Source organism: Branchiostoma floridae, chromosome 11 (assembly GCF_000003815.2).
Source record: "Branchiostoma floridae strain S238N-H82 chromosome 11, Bfl_VNyyK, whole genome shotgun sequence".
NCBI classification, from domain to species: domain Eukaryota; kingdom Metazoa; phylum Chordata; class Leptocardii; order Amphioxiformes; family Branchiostomatidae; genus Branchiostoma; species Branchiostoma floridae.
In genome coordinates, this window is record NC_049989.1 from 9,745,320 (window position 1) to 9,766,361 (window position 21,042).

The 21,042-nt window shown below is 41.6% G+C and overlaps 3 protein-coding genes across 4 annotated transcripts in view; 1 reads left to right on the forward strand and 2 right to left on the reverse strand.

Annotated features, from left to right (window-relative positions):
* LOC118426010 (39S ribosomal protein L16, mitochondrial-like) overlaps window positions 1-4,097 on the forward strand; it is a gene marked incomplete in the record, with an annotated part of 7,711 nt that extends 3,614 nt beyond the window's left edge. The window contains 3 exon segments of the mRNA XM_035835224.1: window positions 1,147-1,217; window positions 2,550-2,701; window positions 3,513-4,097. Coding sequence (XP_035691117.1) covers window positions 1,147-1,217; window positions 2,550-2,701; window positions 3,513-3,971 — 682 coding nt within the window.
* Window positions 4,098-4,547: 450 nt separating this feature from the next.
* On the reverse strand, window positions 4,548-9,718 carry LOC118426008 (intraflagellar transport protein 22 homolog). Of its 2 annotated transcripts, none has more exons than XM_035835220.1 (7): window positions 9,664-9,718; window positions 7,672-7,847; window positions 7,077-7,156; window positions 6,418-6,507; window positions 5,933-6,031; window positions 5,662-5,762; window positions 4,548-5,162 (listed from the first exon to the last, which is right to left on the reverse strand). In XM_035835220.1, exons 1-7 carry the CDS (start codon window positions 9,701-9,703, stop codon window positions 5,014-5,016), a joined length of 735 nt encoding a protein of 244 aa, XP_035691113.1. In that variant the 5' UTR covers window positions 9,704-9,718; the 3' UTR covers window positions 4,548-5,013. The 2 variants fall into 2 exon arrangements, with proteins under 2 accessions (XP_035691113.1, XP_035691112.1); XM_035835219.1 differs by lacking the exon at window positions 9,664-9,718 and adding an exon at window positions 9,112-9,184.
* Window positions 9,719-11,018: 1,300 nt separating this feature from the next.
* Window positions 11,019-17,565, reverse strand: LOC118425973. The gene is made up of 3 exons (XM_035835162.1): window positions 17,458-17,565; window positions 16,120-16,404; window positions 11,019-15,065 (listed from the first exon to the last, which is right to left on the reverse strand). Exons 2-3 carry the CDS (start codon window positions 16,351-16,353, stop codon window positions 11,577-11,579), a joined length of 3,723 nt encoding a protein of 1,240 aa, XP_035691055.1. The 5' UTR covers window positions 16,354-16,404; window positions 17,458-17,565; the 3' UTR covers window positions 11,019-11,576.
* Window positions 17,566-21,042: the final 3,477 nt, after the last annotated feature.

Consider the following 21,042-nt stretch of genomic DNA (forward strand, 5'->3'; position numbering starts at 1 on the left):
TTTTAACCCGAACTACTTTTGGGGACGGGGGTCGCGGATAATTACTGTGTTATGAGACCTTAAGCCAACTTGACCTTGGATTTCTTTACGTTCATACAATAAAACTAGTCAAGATACAAAACCGTACCAATTTTTAGAGCAGAAATCCAAATGGTTCCTGAGATATGGCCAACTTTGCACTTTGGCGCCTAGCACAGGTGTCGGCACTGTACAAGGACTATCTGAGGGGCCGCTAATTGGTCTCATTATCTCAACAAACTTGATATTCTGGTTGACTTTTTCTGTTATAAGGAGCTTGCCAGACCACATTCTACCGTTCTGAGTGATTGGGGTTGGGGGTTTGTCTTTTTTAGGGCGGAAAAAGGGGGGGGGGTCGAGCGGGCTTTAGACCGCACTAAGTCCTATACTTAAGCATAGGGAACGGTCTAGGCGGCCGTTGCCATGGTAACGGCGGGTCAGACGGTAACGAAAATGTTACAGTTCAAGTCAGCCGAGGTCAATTACCAACATATCGTTCAAATTTACTGTGCTTGTCCGTCCCTGGGGAATTCACGCTGTGGATGAAGGTCTCAGAACACAGTTTTTCGGGTATGGGGATTTACATGGTTAAGGACCCCAAAGTGAGGTGGTTCGACGACTCAAAACCTATAGTAGGGTGCAGATACAATTCACAAGAATTTAGTATGTTGAAGTTGAGGGTACAAGCTACAAAATATCTGAAGATGAGCATAGATTTGCCGGCTCGTTTTTCTATAACAGACACTTTGATTTGACCCCCAGCGGAGGTCATGGAACTGCAGGCGGCGAACAGGAAGTGCCGGTAACATATCAAGGCGCAAATTCCCGCCGGCCGAAAAAGCGACGTAATCCAACTTATACAGTATGAACGCCGATGTATTCCTCTACTATTCACCACAGATTCCACCTCGCTGTCGTGCACGGAAGAATAAATACGGCCTTTGCAAGTACCGCGATGCACTATTTTAACCCGAACTACTTTTGGGGACGGGGGTCGCGGATAATTACTGTGTTATGAGACCTTATTTCACCTTCAGAATAATCCTGGTAGTTTTGTGGAACGATTTACTAGTACGTAAAGATTTACATGTTATTTTTTTTCTCCTTTACACTAAACTTTACAGAAAGGCAAGTCTGTCCACCAGTGTGTGTACTTTCTGCTGGACTGAAGAACTTCCCTATTCCCAGGAACTATGACCGTGAGTTCTACATGTATATCGCCTAATCAACAGTAACATGCATTGGCATAATACCGGTAGTAAGACTTATACCGGTAGATTCAAAATACTGGAACTTAAAGAGATCTACACATGCAACAATAGTTATTTCTGAGGTATGCACACTTCAGACATCTAAGTGTCCAATACATCATTTACAAAGCATCGATAACAATGCATTCGAAGACAACAAGGCCAAAAGTTTTCAGTATCTTTTTCGGGGTAGGCAGCTCGTCGTGGGACGAACACACTGTCACATTCATTGCCAAATTTATAGATCATAATTACACATGCTGACGGCACAAGACGAACATGATTCAACAACAATCTTGAATTTCTGTTGGTGACCTACAACTCATGTAAAAGTGTGAAGAACCGTTGCATAATAGCCCGGATCTATGACTGAATGGGCAAAATTGAACGTACGCAGCCATTTTCCCGCCATTTTTATATCTACGCTAGCAGTGAAGTGTTACGTCATAGCGGTTGTGACGGACAGAAGTTAAATGAAAATTCTTGACAGTTTACGTCCGTTTTCTCATGATATCTTGTATGCTCATGCAGGTTTATGTTTTATGCATTTACTGACACTAAAGGAAGGAACATCAGAGGATGTATAAATGTACATAGCGGCAGTTAATTGTGCCGTGTTTCTTCCTACCGGTATTTTTTACCCCCTCCCAACCACGCGCCCGTTCGCCGTGTAATTCCGCGGCGTGTTACAATTACAATATTACGCTTTTAGCAGGACAAGAGTGGCAGAAAAGTTACACAGAAGAAGTGGCAAGGGTAACCTATAACAGCAACATGTAACTGGAGAAAATGATGCGTTGACAATGTGTCAAATCAGTATGGCTAGAGAAATCGTCGTAAACGTACCGGTATTATGATAATAGATGTTACATACAGACTTATGTATGACTAATTTACAGTAGTATTAGTAATTTAGTATTACTGTACAACGAGTGACAAGAGGATGACCTTACAGGCGACGTGCCTTCTTCACCTATGAATCATCAGGTATCACCAGATGACTTTTGTGCAACATCGTATTGTTACTTAGTAAGTTAAAACCTTTCTTCAGGTGTATACTGCAGTGCCCATCTCCATTTCAATAGCCCTTTGGCCTCACAGTTGAGCAAGCACTACATCAGGGGCTAGATTACTGGTAGTACCACTACTAGTGGCATTTGGTCAACTTCCAAAAGCGTGACCCTGCAAGTATTTGATGTGTTGGCATACTCCGTGTTTTGGTATATAAAATTTTGGTAAGGTGCACCAGTGAATTTAAACATGATGTATTGTGTACTGTAGATGTTGAGATCCCTGAGCAGTCAAAGCTGAAGTTCTACCAGAGAGTTCCAGACTTGGTGAAGCATGTGAGGGAACCCAGGGGGATCAAGATGCTGAGGGGACCGGCAGATCCTGAACAAACTGTGTTGATTGGCAAACAATATGGAATAAAGGTATGGCATGGTTGCTGTGTGTGCACAATTATCATAACATCATCCTCATTATTTATAACTACAAAATATAATACAGTAGAAGCCGTTTAATTGCACTCCCCATTTGCTAGCACATTGCGTGCAATTATCCGGATAGTGCAACAAAGCAACAAAGTTATTTAGCTGGACCGCATCACTATGGGACTTTGGGATTCTGTGCAATTAACAGAAGTGTGCAGTTATCTGTTGTACAATTAATTGGCTTCTACTGTACAGGAATTCAACTACAGGTGGAGTCAAATTTATGAAATTTTGAAAATTCATCTGTGTCTGTAGAATTTATTGTTCTGAAGCAGGAGTTTATATATATGATTGATAAGAATCACTTGTCTCATCTACATAAATATGTCATTAGAAAATAAAGGTCTAGTTTCTTCATTCCATGACATAGGCAAAGGCTGCCGCTGTCAGAAAAAACAAACACTTTCAGACTAAATTTATCTTTGTTTAGTAAGACCTCAGTGAACTTCATTTCCAGAAATTGACAGAATTCTCATTGAAAATTTCAACACGAAAATACTACTGGTAGCTAAATGTCTATTTCAGTAATTATCAAACTTCAGAAGCTTATACTCCCCATAGAATGCTTTAGAAAATAAGATCTCATTTTGTAGATTCAGAACTACAGCTAGACATGCATTTTCTTACAAGAAAAATACATTTTATTGTCTAGGTAGAGCTGTATTTTAGCATACCGTGCCTCACTGTTCATGGCAAATGTGTCTATGTATATAGCAACTAAAAATGCCACAAATCTCGTTTCTCCACCCAGGCTCTCTCTCCAGGGCTCATGAGGTGGGGACACTTCGAGATGATCCGTCTCACCATCAACCGGCGCATGGACACAAAAACGATGTGGGCAAAATGGCGCATCGAGGCGCCATACAAACCCCTGACCAAAAAGGGACAAGGCCACCGCATGGGCGGCGGGAAGGGCGCGATCGATCACTACGTTACGCCGATCAAACAGGACCGCATTATTGTAGAAATGGGTGGAAAGATAGACTTTGAGGTGGTGCACCCCATGTTGAGGGAGATTGCACAAAAGTTACCCTTCCAGGCTAAGGTTGTGACTCAGGAAATGTTGGAGGAGGAGGAGAGAGAAGAGGAATGGAGGAGGGAGAACAACCAGAACGAGTTCACATTTGAGGATGTGGTAAAGAAGAACATGATGGGGTGTAGTCAACATATCAGCAAATACGATAGGGAGTGGTTTGGAAAATACCAGTAGTCTTACCAAGCAGATTTAATCTTTATAGAGACAGAGATAAAGATGATGATGATAGTGAGGAATAATGTATTAGTATGTATGGCTTTGTGTTGAATTAAGTTACCATTCTTGAATGATGAAAATAAACATTACTGGTCCATTACTTTATCAGTATCAGCCTCTTAATTTGGCAGTGAAGACTACATGTATCTTCATCTTAATGCCAGTTTTAAAACAAAGGTAAAACAAACCTTTAGTAACTTTGAGAATATTTTCTTAAAACTCATGCATAAACAATGTATATACATGCAAAAATCAGTGTTTTAAAGAAACAATGTACACACACACATGCAAACACACAAGTGCATACACATAGTTATACACACATGCACACATAAAAAAATATACAGTATCATGTGAGTATGTGATACATACAATTACATGTACACATTGAAACATCACATGTATCAATCATCCCCACATGTATCCACACACATCCAAACACAAGTAATAGTTGGTATGGACATCATAAGGCCCAAATGAATACAAAAACATGCATGATCACTATTAGTAGTAAATGAAACTTTTTGCATGAAATTCCTTTGTACCTTGCCTTTTTATTGTCATCCATAAAGCCAAAGATACTAAAAAATACACGCAGACTCTATACCAAAATGTCTAACATATCACATAAAGAATCTGAACAACTTCAAACTCAAGCATAGTTTTTGTGTGGTCATAATCATCTATCAATTGAAACATAACGATACTTTTTAAACAAGATTCTGCCCTAAACCAAAGTATGATTACAATCTACAAAAATGGTTTCCATAGTGTTCTTTTCTTTGTTTCCGGTGCTTATCTTACCATTTATAATTATTACAATATTAGGTATGTACATATCCCTTAAACTTTAAAGCATGCTTTTAAAATAAAGTCACACATAACCAACAGTTACTGACTGTGTTCTAATAGAGAACATGCGACAATCACATGCCAAGCATGTGACAATCACATATCAAGCATGTGACAATCACATGTCAAGCATGTGATGCCCACATGATTAGCTGATGATGCTGAGCTCCTCCTTGTCTCTGTTGTCAGACATGGTGGACAGGATGTTGGTGAGAAAGTTGGAGAACTCTTGTCTGACAGAGTCCCCATCCTCATCTATATTGCTGTGGACGACTGTCACTTTGCTCAGAAGTGAGGCTGAAATATGATACAAAAGACGATCAATAATAAACAGGGCAGCATGTTGGTATGGGGAACTCTCACAGTACTGCAAGACTCTTCTACTACATGTAGTCAGGTCAAAATTGGTACCAATTTGGTACCCAGATAAAGTATTTACTTGTGGAAAAATAAGAAAATATTGTTACAGTCGTTAAAATCAGCACTACCTGTTTATTCGAGATCCCCTTGCAAGACACTGAAAGCCCCCCCCCCCCGAAAAAAAATTCTGTTTACTGTTTCTGTTACCTACACCTAAGCTTCTGTGAATTGATACCTGTTCCTTATGTTACGTCTAAGTCTGCAGTCCTAGTGATGAAAAGATCACAAAAAGCATTAAGAAGTTTGACTATCATAAATTAGTAAGTTACTGGTACTGTAGTACCTGTAAGTTTTGTCAGATGTACAGAATTTTCTGTCCTGTATGACTCAGTTTTGTACTGTATGACTCAGTTTTTAGAATTCAGAATGTACTTACATAGGTGACCCCGTGCTTTGTCAGATGTAGAGGGTTTGTGGTGTGCGAAGGCCAGACACTGGGAGTCTTTCATACCCTGTTGTGACACAAAGTGGCTGTACCTGAAATTAAAGAAATAATACTGGTAAATCACAATAATCATGAATACAGGAATAAAAGACCTTTGTTGTGTAATCATACTGGTAAAGCATCTGAAGTACTGTGATACAAAAATGTGGTATCTTTCTACATCTACAATCACTACTAATTAAACATATATTGTTTCATGTACCATGTTTCCAGCTCCTTGTCGTGGTTGGGTTGATCAGGGTTAAAAACCAAGAGAACCCCGTTGGTCTCCTGTTGAATGGCTGGCCAGCACTGCTCAAACCTAAAGAATAATGAAAAAAGTTTCAGTGCATTACCATGGAAAGCCAATAGGAGGCCCAAAATTTCTATTAACCTTTATCTTCCCAAGACCTATCCATATAGTATAATCATCGCAATCTGTCCACTGCTACTTAAGTTATTTTTGCTTGACTAGAGTACCAAAACTCATCATATGTAATTATTTACTACATGCTATCAACTAATACATTGTGTACAGGCAAAAAAAAAGTGATGAGACTGCACTGAAATTCAAAATAAAATCTGCATACGAGAAATTAATAATCAGTACAATTAGTAAATACTGGTGTATAGATCTCAGCCATATACAGGTTAGATTTTATACAGAACTCAAAGTTGAACTTTCTGACTAAAATATTGTATTCTTACTTGTGATCTCCACTGCAATCCCACAGTTCCACCTCAGCATTGACAGTTCTTCCTCCAACATTCAGCCCATTGTTTTCAAACTCCAAGATCCTGAAAAAAGGTGGAAAAATTTCATTTTGTTGTTTTTCTAAGACTGTCAAAAATTTCAATCATTCAAGCGGTGAAAAGAAAAGAAAAGATAAGTCAAGCATTATATATTGGTGATGTGTAAATGTCTAGCAAGAATACCCCAAGCTTTAACCAACAACCAACTCTTTCCTTGTTTGCATCATGAAACTGGTAAATTGTCTTTTTTATGTAGCATAAAACAGCAGGGTTCTCCCCAGAATTTTTTAGTATAGTGGAGGGGCTGGTAAAAATAACCCGCACCAACGCACTGCACTGTCATGAAAATGGGTTACACATGTGGTATACAGTGCCTTTCCAGAAGACTTTATATTCTGAGTCAACAGCCCATTACCACAAGACCACCTTACCATCAACTGTACTGCACAATCTCCAAGCAGATATAATGGCAGCAAAGATATTATCCAAAGGGCTAAAACAGTGTCCAACCACCCCTAAGATATGCATGCACTCAAACATGGAGGACACTGTTAAATCCTCTGGATACTGCCCTGGTCATCGATCGACCTGCTTGGAGATGATGAGAAACTGACCTGACGCCCTGTGTGGGCATGTAGTCCCCACTCATCTCTGTGGCATCAGCCAGGAAGTTGGACAGGACCGTCTTCCCGCTCTAGTGGGTACAAATACGAGTAAAACATCAACATTAGCATTTCAAATAAAACAAAACAAAATTATTTATCATATTACCATGGTAACCATCAAATCTTTTATTGACAGAAACATCCTGTCAAATTATAGTGGGGGGAAAATTGTGATCTCCACTGCAATTTCTTATGACAGGAACATCCTATCAATTATCGGCCTTACAGTTACACGCAACACTACATATGTAGTAACTAAACAAACAAAAGCCATAAAAAAAAACATAATGTTTTCCGTCTACTTTTTATGGTGCTAAAACATGTTTATTGCAGGATCGGCCAAAAGCGTCCTATCTCCATGACGACAACCTCGCCCCCCTCCCCAACCCAGAAAGCAGGTCAAAATTTTGACTGTTTCCGGCGTTAATTGAGGACTCTGCTTACCAAAAACCTAGTGGAACGGGAACATTAAAAACAGGAAATTCTAAAGGCAACTCATGATAATCCCTTAAGTTGTAAACAATGTATTTTGGCGCGTTCTTACCTCGCAGGGCCCGAGCACCAAAACTTTCACTTTGAACATCTCTGGAATGTTTGACCTCTGACCGGACATCTTCACGTGACCAAGGACGGACCGTCTGCCTGATCTCGTTCCCTTGGTCTTCGGTTCGTCTCCTTGGGGCGAGCCATTCGCGGATTCAGACATATCAGTTAGCTTAGCTGTAGAAAAAGCATAAAGATGACATAAGGATATAAATCTGAGCGATGGGAGATCCCAAAAATACATGAAAAACATATATTGGCTAATAGTTTAGCAGTTCTGATATTTCCTGCTAGATGTCGTTGCTGCACTGTGGACAACCACCTGTTGATGCTTGAAACAACAAGGGGACAATGGAAAACGTGTCGTATGTGCATTTACGTTATTGATATATTTTGCAAGGATTTTTATTAAGTGTGAGTCCAAATGATGTAGTTAGTGTGTAGTTGACTGGAAGGATGTATAACTGCGAGCTAAAACATCCAATTATAAAAATGTCATCCTGTAAACTGAGGGGCGAACCGGGAAAGATCACGGGTGAGAGTGTTACCAAAAAAAAAATTAAGTATTTTAACAGCACAAACATAACATAAAGAGCGAATATGCTTTGCAAACATTTCAGACCTGATGGTGCTCCTTTGTACTTCTCTTATCAATTTTCAATTCAAATACGGTTACACATAACTGAACTGTTCCATAACGTTATATCGTGAGCAGATTTTCCAGTATTGTTTCTTTACAACGTTAACTAGATCAGGCGTTTTTGTCCAGTCGAAGAATAAACTCAGCAACACAGCTGGTCTATTTCACTCAAGCCTGACTTAATATCACGGTACAGTTTCAGCGTAACGAATACATTCTCCTGCGCTCTCTCCGAAATCTAAGAACGAGAAATCCTGGCATAGTTTAATTGTTGTTTTGAACCGTGCAAAAGTCGCTTAAAAATGGACCAATCATTTACACTTTAGATTGGAGGAAGTGCTGACCACGAAGGGATTTCTACTCACATTAATAATAAGGAATATAGTACAAACGACCTATATGTTTCCAACATGGACAATCTTTCATCTACGTCAACAACTAGACTTAACTTAGACATATATCTTTGTCGCCCCGTTACATCATCTGAGAAAAGATAATTCTTATAAATGTACAATCTTACAAAATAGCTGTAGGACAGAAAAAAATGAATCACAGATCGAGTGCATACCTCACTCAATACTCGTAAACTTCAATATTCGTAGCCGAAACTAGAAGTTAGTACCCCCCCCCCCCCAAACACACACATTCTACTCGTCTGAAAATGCAACTGTTTGCTCCAAGACGGCGTAACTAGATCTTACAATAGCAAACCTTGACGGACACGCTGTTAAGAGAAATTTAAAAACCAAGCATCCGCCCGTACCATACAAACTTGTAAGCCATAACGTGATTCTAGCTTACCTAAATCTTGCACATTGTAAAATCTTGCATCTCTGGAATCAGGCAACAGTTTGATCATTGCAAAAAATGACGATACACACAAGTCCGAGTTCCACAAATTATACAGCGGTGGAATTTTCTGCTCCAGAAATATTGTGTAGGCTGGGAGAGCGCCACCTGTCTCGTTGTCAAACAATATTGTTGAAGTGTTTTGACTAGCCTGGGTGTTTCTCTTTAAATTTCCATTGGATATCGTTTCCGCAGAAACAATCTTTTGCCATCGTACCGCACACAGCTAGAGGGGATCGTGACAGACTCACTGTTATATACAATACCTGCTTTAATGCCCAATCCAACATTTTAGATGTCTAAACGCCACAACATAACTGACGTAGTTCCTACGTTGCTGACATAAAGTTGACTTTTAAAGAAACTATCCAAGTTGTCAATTTGTTTTAACTCGCACACATGAGACCATGATATACATGTATGTCTCTACATTTCTCTATGTTCACTACGACACCTAACACAGTTAGGAAATAAAATGAACGTTTGAGACTACCTCCTTCTCACCTTTTATTCTCTCCCTTCGCCGCTGCCTCCTACTGGCCATTGTTGTTAATCTCGCAGGTCAGTCCACTGTCTAAAGCTGACCCTTTGTGTCTAATCCACTCGATCCGGACAGTGTCCAGTTGGCCGTAGATACCCAGCGATGTTTTGCAAATGTATTGCAAGACTTGCTCGACCAGAAACTGTAGGAGTGTGTAGTAAGCGCCCGTCAGAAACTCAGGTGTTTGGGTGATGATGATGTTGACCTTTCGTTTTTAGTAGATTACGTCATGATTACAATAGAGCGAGAAAATAACGTTGGAGAAACAAGGAAACCTGCAAAACAACAGGGTCTGCATTGGGGATCTTGGTAACGATTAACGGTGAATTAAAATGGCTCGTAACGCTTAAAGGAGAAAGGCATGCAGACCCTCTAACAATTCACACAGACACACCACTCCCCAAGCATGAACGGAAAAATAGAGATCTCCTCCCAAAATCTAATTGTTTGTGTTGACCAGTGTGTGTTTACTAAACAGTCGTACCTTGGTTAGTGTTGTCAACTGTTACCCCTCGCACGTAGCACCTGAACAGTCACGTAATACCAGATGGACTTAGAGAAAAGTATCACTCGTAACGTCTAGGATCTTGTTGTCCTTCAGAGTGGAAAATTCGAGTGGAAACAGAATATTGGTTAATCCCTACTTGTGTGCATGTCAGTGCCTTTCTTTGGCACAGTTGTATGACGGGATTTCCGCATTTGTAAAAAGTATGGGTGGCTGTATCTAGGTGGTCTACTTACGTTTATTTCAGTTAGAATTTAAAGTCGGCGTCTCAGATCTCTTATATTGTGCTTTTATGAGAGCTTTTAGATGTCTTCTTTTGCATCTGCTCACGGTGTCAGACCCTAATACTACTATCCATACAACTAACACTTCTGTTCATGGTGTATTTTCTATTTGAGGAAAACTAGGCATTGACAAACATAAAGCTGTATGAATTGACTCTTGATTACAGATTGAGGTCCTTAGTATTCTGTTTTCCATCACTGAATCTTATTAGGATATTTTACCAGCAATCTTTATACTATAGGATCAATGATAGAACATATTTATGCTTATATTCCAGCCTACTAATGTATATACCAAAGGTTCAGGGGAGCAAACAAAATTTCTTTTCCTTCCAAATTGCAAGTCCAATGGCAACACGTATCTTGAACATGTGTGCTCCACAGATTTATATGATAAGCTTTAACAATGGGGCAATGCCTCAAATACTGTATCATTTCATCAAATTTCGCTTTGATTGAAATACGTTGTAATGGTTCTAAGTGCACGTACACCTGAAAGCTCGCGGTATGGAAATAAAGGGATACGAAATTTCACCGTTCATTTTCTTTATTTGTTCCAACAGGTTGTATAATAAGTTTTCAAATAAGCATTACCCCGGTACACTTAATACCTTTCTGAAAGCTGGCCCTTTTCGAGCTATCAAAATATCTAATCATTATAATTATCTAAGCAGCACCATACAAATACTCTCACTAAATGTATATATGTCGAACTTGCACCAAACAGTTTCTTGCCATGTCATACAGATGTAACAATATAAGAAAATAATGTACGTGAAACGCTTACATCCTGAGAATTCACCATACGGACAGGGATAAACTACCAGCCTTCCCTGTGTATTTCAGGTTTTGTTTATAAGACTTAGATAACTCAACAATACACAAAGTAAAGACGCAATGCATTCTCAATCCCTAAATTGTCACCAGAATGACACATACATAGTATGTATTCCATATAAGTCGCACCTAATTTGCACAGATACGAGTCCCTAATAATCGAAACGTTTCATCACCAACAGTTCCTGTACTTATTTTGCATATCCAATATATATAATATGCACGTATTTCTTTCGGTGGCCGTTCCCCTTCATGCCCCATCCGGATACTCTCCGACTTTAAAGATAAACTTTGCGGAGGTTGAGCCGAGGTTGTTCTCCACCGTCAGGGTGTAGGTGTTGGAAGCGGTGACTTTCGGTGCGACTCCCGCCTTCTGTGAGATGGCCCCCGTCGCCGTGTCCAGCTCCATGAAGCCCGGCAGGTCTGGCCTGATGTTCCACTTCCTGGGGTCGCTGCCGGGGTTCAGGAGAGTCGGTGAGAACTTCTGGTCCATCTGGAAGTCGAAGAGAGTGATGTCATCCATCCTGAGACCGACAGGCTTCGTGGAGCACATGGACACACCCCAGGACTTCTGCTCTGACTCCGACACTTCAGCAACGTCACCGGATCCTCCCAGGTAGAACTTCTTATCCTGCGCCTTGAACAGGGACTGGCTGTAGAATTTGAAGTTGGCCGACTTCAGGTGCCCGTCTCCATCTCGCTGGACTGACCCTTGACACTCGGCGACCCACTGCTGCTGGCTGGCCGAATCTCCGGTCAGCTGGTCTGCTCCGGACAACTGACCTTGTCCATCAACTGTAAGGTACTTGGTCACGATTGCCGTGTTGTCGTCGTTAGGTAAGTTGGCGATGAACTTGGCTCTACCGTACGAGTCGGTGGTCATGTAGAAGACGGTGTCTGGACCATTGGTTGCTTGGGTGAGAGTCAGGGACCCGTCTGCGTTGAACTGTAGGTACTTATTGGGCGACCCGTTAAGCTGGAGGCTGATTCCCTCCTTCTCTAGTTCTCCGTTTGGCTGGTAGCTCTGGAAGCTGTCGATGTCTGCTCCATGCGGCATGTACAGGCCTGCGTCGTTGGCCTGCTTCTTCGCGAAGTCCTCCAGCGGAGACGGGGTTTTCTTGTGCAGCTCCACGATGAGCAGGACCACCCCGACCAGAGCAGCCGCCACCGCCAGCGCACCCAGGCAGGAGCAGATCGCCGCGCACTCCACTCCTGCGATCTCAGCTCCCTCGGGGATTAGCCAGGCCCCAAACGTCGAGCAGATCTGGAGGGTAGACGCCACGACTCCCATGGCATTTCCTGCTTTCTCCAGACCCGTTGTCGATTTACTGAGAGAAATGGCTCCAAAAACGAGACCCAAAACCGCCAAAGAAGCACCGAAACGGGTTGCCATGAATTCGTCAAGGTTTTTGCCTAACAGAGTTTCCACTAAGGCCATGTCCTCTTCGCCCGCCACTACAGCCTCTTCAGCGGCCGCGTCGACTCCAATCTCTATGTCGCCTCCTTTCTTCTCTAGGATCCACTTGCTAAAGCCGTTCGATGCGCGAGTGATGGACTCCTGACAGTCGCCTTCGAACGCGATCTTTGCCACGTTCTTGTACTCCATTGCTTCCGTCCCCCAGATCTCGTACAAGCTGACCCCTCGCTTAACCAACCCTGCTGCCACGCCAGTGAACACCAGGACACCATCGCTGATGACCTGCGCCTTCTTCGCTCCATCCAGAGACTTCCAGTTCTTGACTCCGAAGTAGAACAACATGATACCTCCACAGATCGCTGCACTGGCCACAAGTTTACCTAGCAGGTACAGGGAGCCTTTTGCGTACTCGTTATCAACATAGGTCATCAGCTTTGTGAAGTTGTAGTCTCCTGTGAATTGCGAAGCCATCTTTTGCAGCTGAGATATGAGATCCTCCAGATTTTTCTGATTCAATTTCTCTTGGATCTCTTTAGCGGCTTCTTGCATCTTTGGATCTGTGCTGTCGATGTACTTCTCCTCGAACCCTTTCAGGATGTCCTGTACTGCGTACTGGTAGTTGGTCATGTCACCGCTGAAGTCGAGCAATTGGGGGAGGATGTTCGTCAGTTGGAAGATCTGGATGATCTTAACGTACTGTTCCTGAAACGTGGCGCTGCTGTCCAAGATGCCGAGAATGGCGCAGTTCTGCTGGATCTGCCTGGAGAACGCTGATCCGTCCAGTGACGCGGCTCCCCCGACGGAGAGCATCTGAAGCATCTGAAGAGAAGACGGCTGGGCGATGTCACGGAAGAACCAATAGGCCCAGTACTTCCCTTGCTTTCCTAACGTAGTCAGACTTTCTATGATAGCCAACATAGAGGCTTGGTTAGTGGGATCTTCGACGCTGGATTCGATTTCTTCTATCCAAGAGCTTTTGTCCTGTTCGATGTAAGATGCGTACTTGGCCCTGTTTTGCATCTGGTCCACCAGAAAATCTCCCATCCTCGGCATGTCCCGCAGCCAGTGGTTTTTGTACAGCTCTGGAGACTGGGCATTGAAAACGCTTGCTGTTGATGTCTCCGTCTTCAGCCACTTCTTAGCTCGAATGGCGTTGAGTTTCCCGGAGTACTCGTCATTTGTCCACACGTTAGGAAGTGCCTGGACAAGATAGGCAACACTCAGGGTCTTGTACCAATCCTTGGCAACACCGTCGTCACCGTTCTCTATCTGTTCGTCGGACGGACTACCATTGGTGTCGGCGATTTGCTTGATTGATGGGTCCAGGTCGGGAGCATTGTTCATCCCCATGTACTTTTTACGGAGGTCTCCATCCATGTAGTACTGTAGGATTGTGTAGAAATCCGCCATAGACTTCTGCTGGATAGCGTCATACCACCTGCCACTGTCATCCTTCTTGAACTGGGACATGTTGATAAGTTCTTGGCCATTAAGATGTAGAGGTGCTGGCGCGCCAAGAGATAGTTCCTCAGCTTCATGGACATACGCCTTAACAGCGTACACTTCTCCCGCTGCTGCGTCCAGTGCCTTGGTGAGTATTGCGCCAGAAAACTCGGACGCTTCAGCGTTGAAAGTAAACTGAAGCAGGTACGGGAAAACGTGTTTGTCGTCATCTCGGGGGTTATCGGGAACAGACACTGTGTCGTTCTCGTGCTGAAACACCGCCTGGAACTCAGGGGTGAGGACGAAGGAGAAGTCTCCCTCCGCAGGGTTGTACGTCACGCTCGTCTGCAGGTCTTCGAAATTGATGTTAACTTTGTAGGTCTTCTGTCCGATGAAGAACTGCTCCTCTAGGCCATACGTAAAGCTTATGACGTCATCATCCCACGTGGCGTGTGTCCACTTGTCGGTAGTGTCATCCCACATCAGCTTGAGTGCCGACCCTTCTTGTTTCACGTACGCCCCGGCGTTACTTGAAAGACAACACCTGTAGGTAACTGGTCGCAGTGTTGCCATGACGGAGAAGGACGTTAGACCGCGGCTCACGGTCCCGTACCCGCGTGTGCTCTCTTCGTGGGGAAAGGCAATATGGCCGGCATGCTCTCCATCGTTCCACATCAGCTTGTTGGCGGATTTATCCCAATTCCATGTGCTCATGACGTCTTGGCCTATCTTCAGCTGCTGCATGCCAGCCGAAGTTTTCTTGAGGGTGATGGTGTCAGGTGCGGACGGTGGTGTTTTGTCAGCGCTATGCTGGGACAGCACTTTGACATCGTAGACGCGATGTCGTGTGTTCATTAAGCTGACCATGTTGTCCACAGTCTGTAAAGCAAGTAAGAGGAATTTCATTAATCAATGACTGGCAGTACTTAATTACATGTCAACAAATCAATTGGTTCATTCTATAATCATCTAACATCTATCTAGTAAATAAATGAGTGATTTAAATATCCAAACGACTTTTGTAAGAAACATTGCTATGTTATAATTGTGGCAACCTCGAGCTCCACGTTGGCCGTTACTGTGCCCGAAAGCAATCTGCAAGAATTACGTTCCAGCGCACTATAGGATCTTCCCAAATGACACAAGAACCAGGCCTTGGAAAAACAAATGAAGACAATGTAGGATCACGCCTTGGAAAAACAAATCAAGTAGATGTAGGGCCACGCCTTGGACTCATCAAAGACTCGTATCTCTCAACCCGTTGTAAAAACAAGACCTAGCGGCATTGAATGAATAAACTTTATTGCACGACATTTGTACTATACACTGTACAATGTTCGGCAACAGTGATAAGTCAATTTGTACAGTAATACTCGTGTCTGTCTATGATTACAGGAATATGGACGTAAATGGCGTACTGACATACTGTGATATACATTGTGATTGGCAAATCCCAACGAGAAAAGACAATACATGCAGAAAACTCCTGTGAACAAAACCACTAAACAAAATGTAAACAATTGCTTGGTATATAACAGTTCCTCTTGAATAAAGAGGCCCCGAAAAGAAAAAACTGGCATGGTAGATGCAGTGAACAGTCTTATAAGCTCATTAAGTTAAAGATACAGACACCTTATGGCTTATAGGTGGCGTCCGACTTCGTTTCCATACCCCCTTGGGAACACCTTTGCACAACCACTACAGTAGGTAGCAAGTCTTCAATAGATAAACCCGGTCGGGGTTTAAACCTACAATATCTCGATACGCAAAGCTCCTAAATCTACTAAAAAGAGCTGCTACGAATCATATATGGGATTTCAAAGTGATATGCTAGCTTTTTTGGTCCATTGATACTCCTATCATACTAGTAGGCATTCTTCCATCTTTGCAGATTATGTATATCATACTATATCTATTAATAAAGTGAACATACCGTCGGCTGCGACTTCTCAGCTGTCTCCTTTTTCGTCGCCTTGGGTTCAGGTTTGGGTTTGGGTTTGTCCTCCCTAGGTTTTTCTTCCAGTTCATCCGGTACCGGTGTCGGTGTTGGTGTTGGTGTTGGTGTTGGTATTGGTGTTGGTGTTGGTATAGGTGTCTGTTGATGAACATCTTGACAAACTTCGTCAATGTAGATAGGACTACCTTTTGCTCCTGCCGAGTTTCCCATGTTGATACAAGTGAACTTCTTGAGTTTTCTAAGATCGACGCAATTGAAGGTCTGAAACAACAAGGGGTTGTAGTCAGTTAGACTGTAAATTTAAAAAGAAGTAACATTAGTAACTAGTAAAGAAATGTCCGTCACGAATATCAAGAAAAATGAGAAAATCATCACTTAAATAGAAATATACAATGTGCTTTAAAACATTCTTAAAGTATCAAAATATCATCCATAATAGTTCCAATAGAAATTCATTAGATATGCAGTTAACTTAAAGGTCTGGTGATGTTACAGTAATTACTACCACAACGTTAATGGCAACGTTTATTAAGCTCATAGCCTAGCATACGTATCGAGAGCTACTATTATATGATAGCTACAAAGTGTTTTTCGTCCCCTCCGGAAATATTTACGGAGAGCTAGTACGACAGAATTGAACACCCAGCGACTATAAAAGGTTTGATACCAGGCTAATAAGAAACGCTTATCCTATGTCAAATGTGATCTGGTATTAAAATGCGCAAGGATTCCGATGTCCACACTGTTATTACCTACACTAGAACGCTAAGATAACTCAATTTGTACGCTAAGATAACTCAATGTGTCACTCAAGTACTCATCCAAAGAGCTTAATGCAACAGCAATCGTAAGGACCAGTTCACACGAGTGCGTATAGTCCATTCCGTATGAATTACGTATCGAATTTTTTTTGGTTTAGGTATTTTTTTATGTGAATAACTTTTTACTTTGACTCACCATTGTGTATCCTGGTTTTCGAATGGGAAAAAAACTGAATTCCTTCAGCCTCAAACTACCTAGTAAGCCAATTTTTATCCGGCCTTTGCTATACAATGTATTTTCAAAACACACTTTCTTTAGTCAACAAATCCCTCTAAAAGTCAAACATTGGACCCAGATATATATGAAGAACTTTATTGCACGACAATTGTACATGGTACAAAGTATGGCAACAACTATCACATAAAGTACAAAATAGATGTATAGCATAAAGCTTAACATATATAAGTTACATCTAGAACTGATAAAACTTCTTTAAAAATTTATCCCAGACTTCTAGAGATGGAATAAAGCATACACATAAGTTTGCCTTACCTGGTACGTCTTGAGTGTGAGCGTTCCGATGAACTCGTCAAGATTGTACAGTCCAAGACAGACACCCTGAAATGATGTCCACGCCTTTTCTCCGTCTTTTTAATCATATGCAGTTTTCAGATGTTAAAATGGCACCGAATAAACATTCTCTGGAGAGTTACAACAAAATACCTTAGGCCTTGGGAGAAAATGTAACAATAGACGAGTTGTCTGTTTTTTTCGACACACCCTGTGCAAGTAATCACCTATACTCTGATTTAATTTATTCAAATCTGTGAGAAGAGAAGTTTTATACATTATCTTGGACTTGTTAAGATTTGTGATTAAACTAGAATAAACAAGGCTATGAAAGAAAATTGTGGGAATGTCTAGGCAACCCTTACGCATGGTAAATTAGTCATACACGTGTATATACAGACCCTGACCTCTCATTGCAAATATTGTTGTCGATGATATGATGTTATATACTCCATTCTAGATGATATGTAAGTTATCCTACACCATGTACATACAAATGTTCTTTTTTTGCCGGGGCGCCGAAGGCGCCCGGCTTTGTGCCCGGTTTAATGGTTCGTCCTTGGATGGGTCTGCTATGGTCGCAAAATGTACCGTGCGTTTTTACGACAATTCTCAGCCCTTCTCAGCCCTTCAAATAAACGCAATGTACCGTGCGTTTTTACGACAATTCTCAGCCCTTCTTAGCCCTTCAAATAAACGTTGTAAGAATACTGTTTATCCATGACCTCTACTCGTACAGAAAACATTGCAGCGCTCATTAGCAAAGTCTAGGAAAGGAAAATGTTTCTTGATTTGCAGTAAAACACTGGTCATGTAACATTTGAGGAGTTGTCGTTAAATCGCACGGTTCATTTTGCGATAGCGTTGACGGGTCCGGGTATTTAGCGGAATAACCCGGAATAACCCGGAATAACCCGGAATAACCTTAATAAAGGATGAAAGCTACCGAAATACAGTGTGCTTTGATAAGTTAAGATCGCAGAATGCAATATTTTGGCATAAAATAATGTATATATGGCCATGGGAACAAGAAATATTACGGTTATTCCGGGTTATTCCGGGTCATTTCGGGTTATTCCGGTAAATACCCTCACGGGCGTTGACGGTGCGGAGGAGGTGAGATTTTTATCGTACAGAAATTGGTACAGTTTGTAAAGTTATCTTTCTGGAATTCGGATGTATTAAAATATAACATTACATTCTAAGGCGTAGTGTCATGTGAGTAAAATGAGCACGACATTTGACGAAAGATTTTGTGGAGGGTATACAGTCAAGTTTATTGTGCAACGATTGGAACAGTTTACGTGCGGGTGGGAGGGGGGCGTGCGTCTATATATGCAGCTGCAGGAGGTCCTGCAGGACATTTTCGATCGTAAGAGTAACGTACAATTTGAAAAGATAGTGATCATGAATTCGGACACATTGAAACATATTTCCAAGGAACGGTATATAGTTTTTTTAGTAAAACCAGTGTGTGGGGATTGACGAGAATTTAGATAGTTTAATGGTGCACTGTGCTTGAGCCGATGCGAGGCATTATGCAGGGCATTTTTGATTGTAAAAATATCGTACAAGTTGAAAAGATGGATCGGATTCTAATACATTAAAACATACATTTCCAAAGAATAGTAGAAAACAACGGATTGTAGCTAACTGTTAAACAATCAGCAAAGCAGTTGGCAAGATGTCACACCTGAACTTTTGTAGATTTTTGCTTTTTGTTGGTACTAGTAAGATGTTATGTGATCAAGACAATATTTTCTTTCTGTTTCAGTGACGCCTTAGACTGTTCTCTGCTATATATACAAGTGACACAGTAATATACAGAAACTTACAGCTAGCAAAAGTCTGTACTCAATAAGATTTTACACAGTACACATTTATACTTCTTCTGCTGAAATCTACGCATTACATTTTGCATCCAACCAAAGAGGTTTGAAAGAGAGTCCTTGATCCAACCAAATTAGACCTTGAGACCTATTAACAGATCATTGATCACTGTGCATTTTGCACATACCAGACTCAATCGTGCCACTGAGCACTGCATTTTGCACACACCAGACCAATTGTGCCACTGAGCACTGTGCATTTTGCACACACCAGACCTATCGTGCCATTGAGCACTGTGCATTTTGCACACACCAGACCTATCGTGCCATTGAGCACTGTGCATTTTGCACACACCAGACCAATCGTGCCATTGAGCACTGTGCATTTTGCACACACCAGACCAATCGTGCCATTGAGCACTGTGCATTTTGCACACACCAGACTCAATCGTGCCACTGAGCACTGTGCATTGTGCAAATAAAGTCAAGCAAAGAACACATATATTGTGAACAATGTGTGAATCTATTTTATCGGGAAAATACCACCAAGGTGACATCATTTTCAGTGGAGATAATAGAGGCAAACAATGCACTGCAAATGCTTTAATGGCAGTTGTTAACCACAGTACTTGCAGACAAGCAATTACCTGGACAAGTACAGACCTTGATGGTGTACTTTTTCAAGGAGATGCACTATACACCTACATAAAACCATCACTAAGATCTGGTGTGGAGTTCCTCTCCGTTGATGATATTCCAGACTATTTGCAACTTTACAACAATACTGTACGTGTATCAATAAAAGAGTCTTACACTGGAGACATATTTGCCACAGAAGCAGTCTATCCTTATTACACCTTAAAGAAAGCCCTAGAAGCAGCATTTGCTGAATCCAACACTTGTCTTTTCATAACAGCACATGGAATAACTGGTTCAACAGTAGCATTGTTGCACGCTGATAACAAGTATTTTGTTTATGACTCACATGCCAGAAGTCCCATAACAGCATTGCCAGATAGCCATGGCACTTCTACTTTAAGCATGCACAGTTCAAACAGCAATCTAGTTTCATTCTTGCAACAACTTAACTGGAACACAACATGCAATTTTGAGGTTGTCCCAGTACAAGCAGAAAATGTTTTCTTATCAGTTGAACCTACTGGTATACACATTATCAATCTGACTAGCAATGTTTCTTCTATGATTGAGTCAGAAAACTGCTTTCAAGTTCAACAACAACACACATACACCTTGGTTAAACCAGAGTTTGTATCTACGAAAGAGAACCTACAACAACCAAACACAGCATTTCCATTTGCACCACATTGTAACCAAAGTACTGGGAAAAACATTGTGCCATGCACCACAAGCAAACATCCAAGTGCTATGCCAGAGAACAGGAATGAAGGCCTCTTGAATCAATTAGTAATGTCACCAAATGCAGCATCAAATTTAAATGATAAAAAAGTGCAAGGTCTTGCAATCCAAAGCGCAATATGCAAGGACAAACAAGAAAAACAAACCTATCAACAGAAGACAGAGAGTCTTGCAGAACAAAGAACATCATACAAAGCAAAGAAAGCAAATGAGACCTGTGAGCAAAAAGCAGCACAGCAAAGAGCATCATATAAAGCAAAACGAGCAAATGAGACCCCTGAGGAAAAAGATGAAAGACTTGCAAAACGAAGAACATCATACAAAGCAAAACAAGCAAATGAGACCCGTGAGCAAAAAGAGA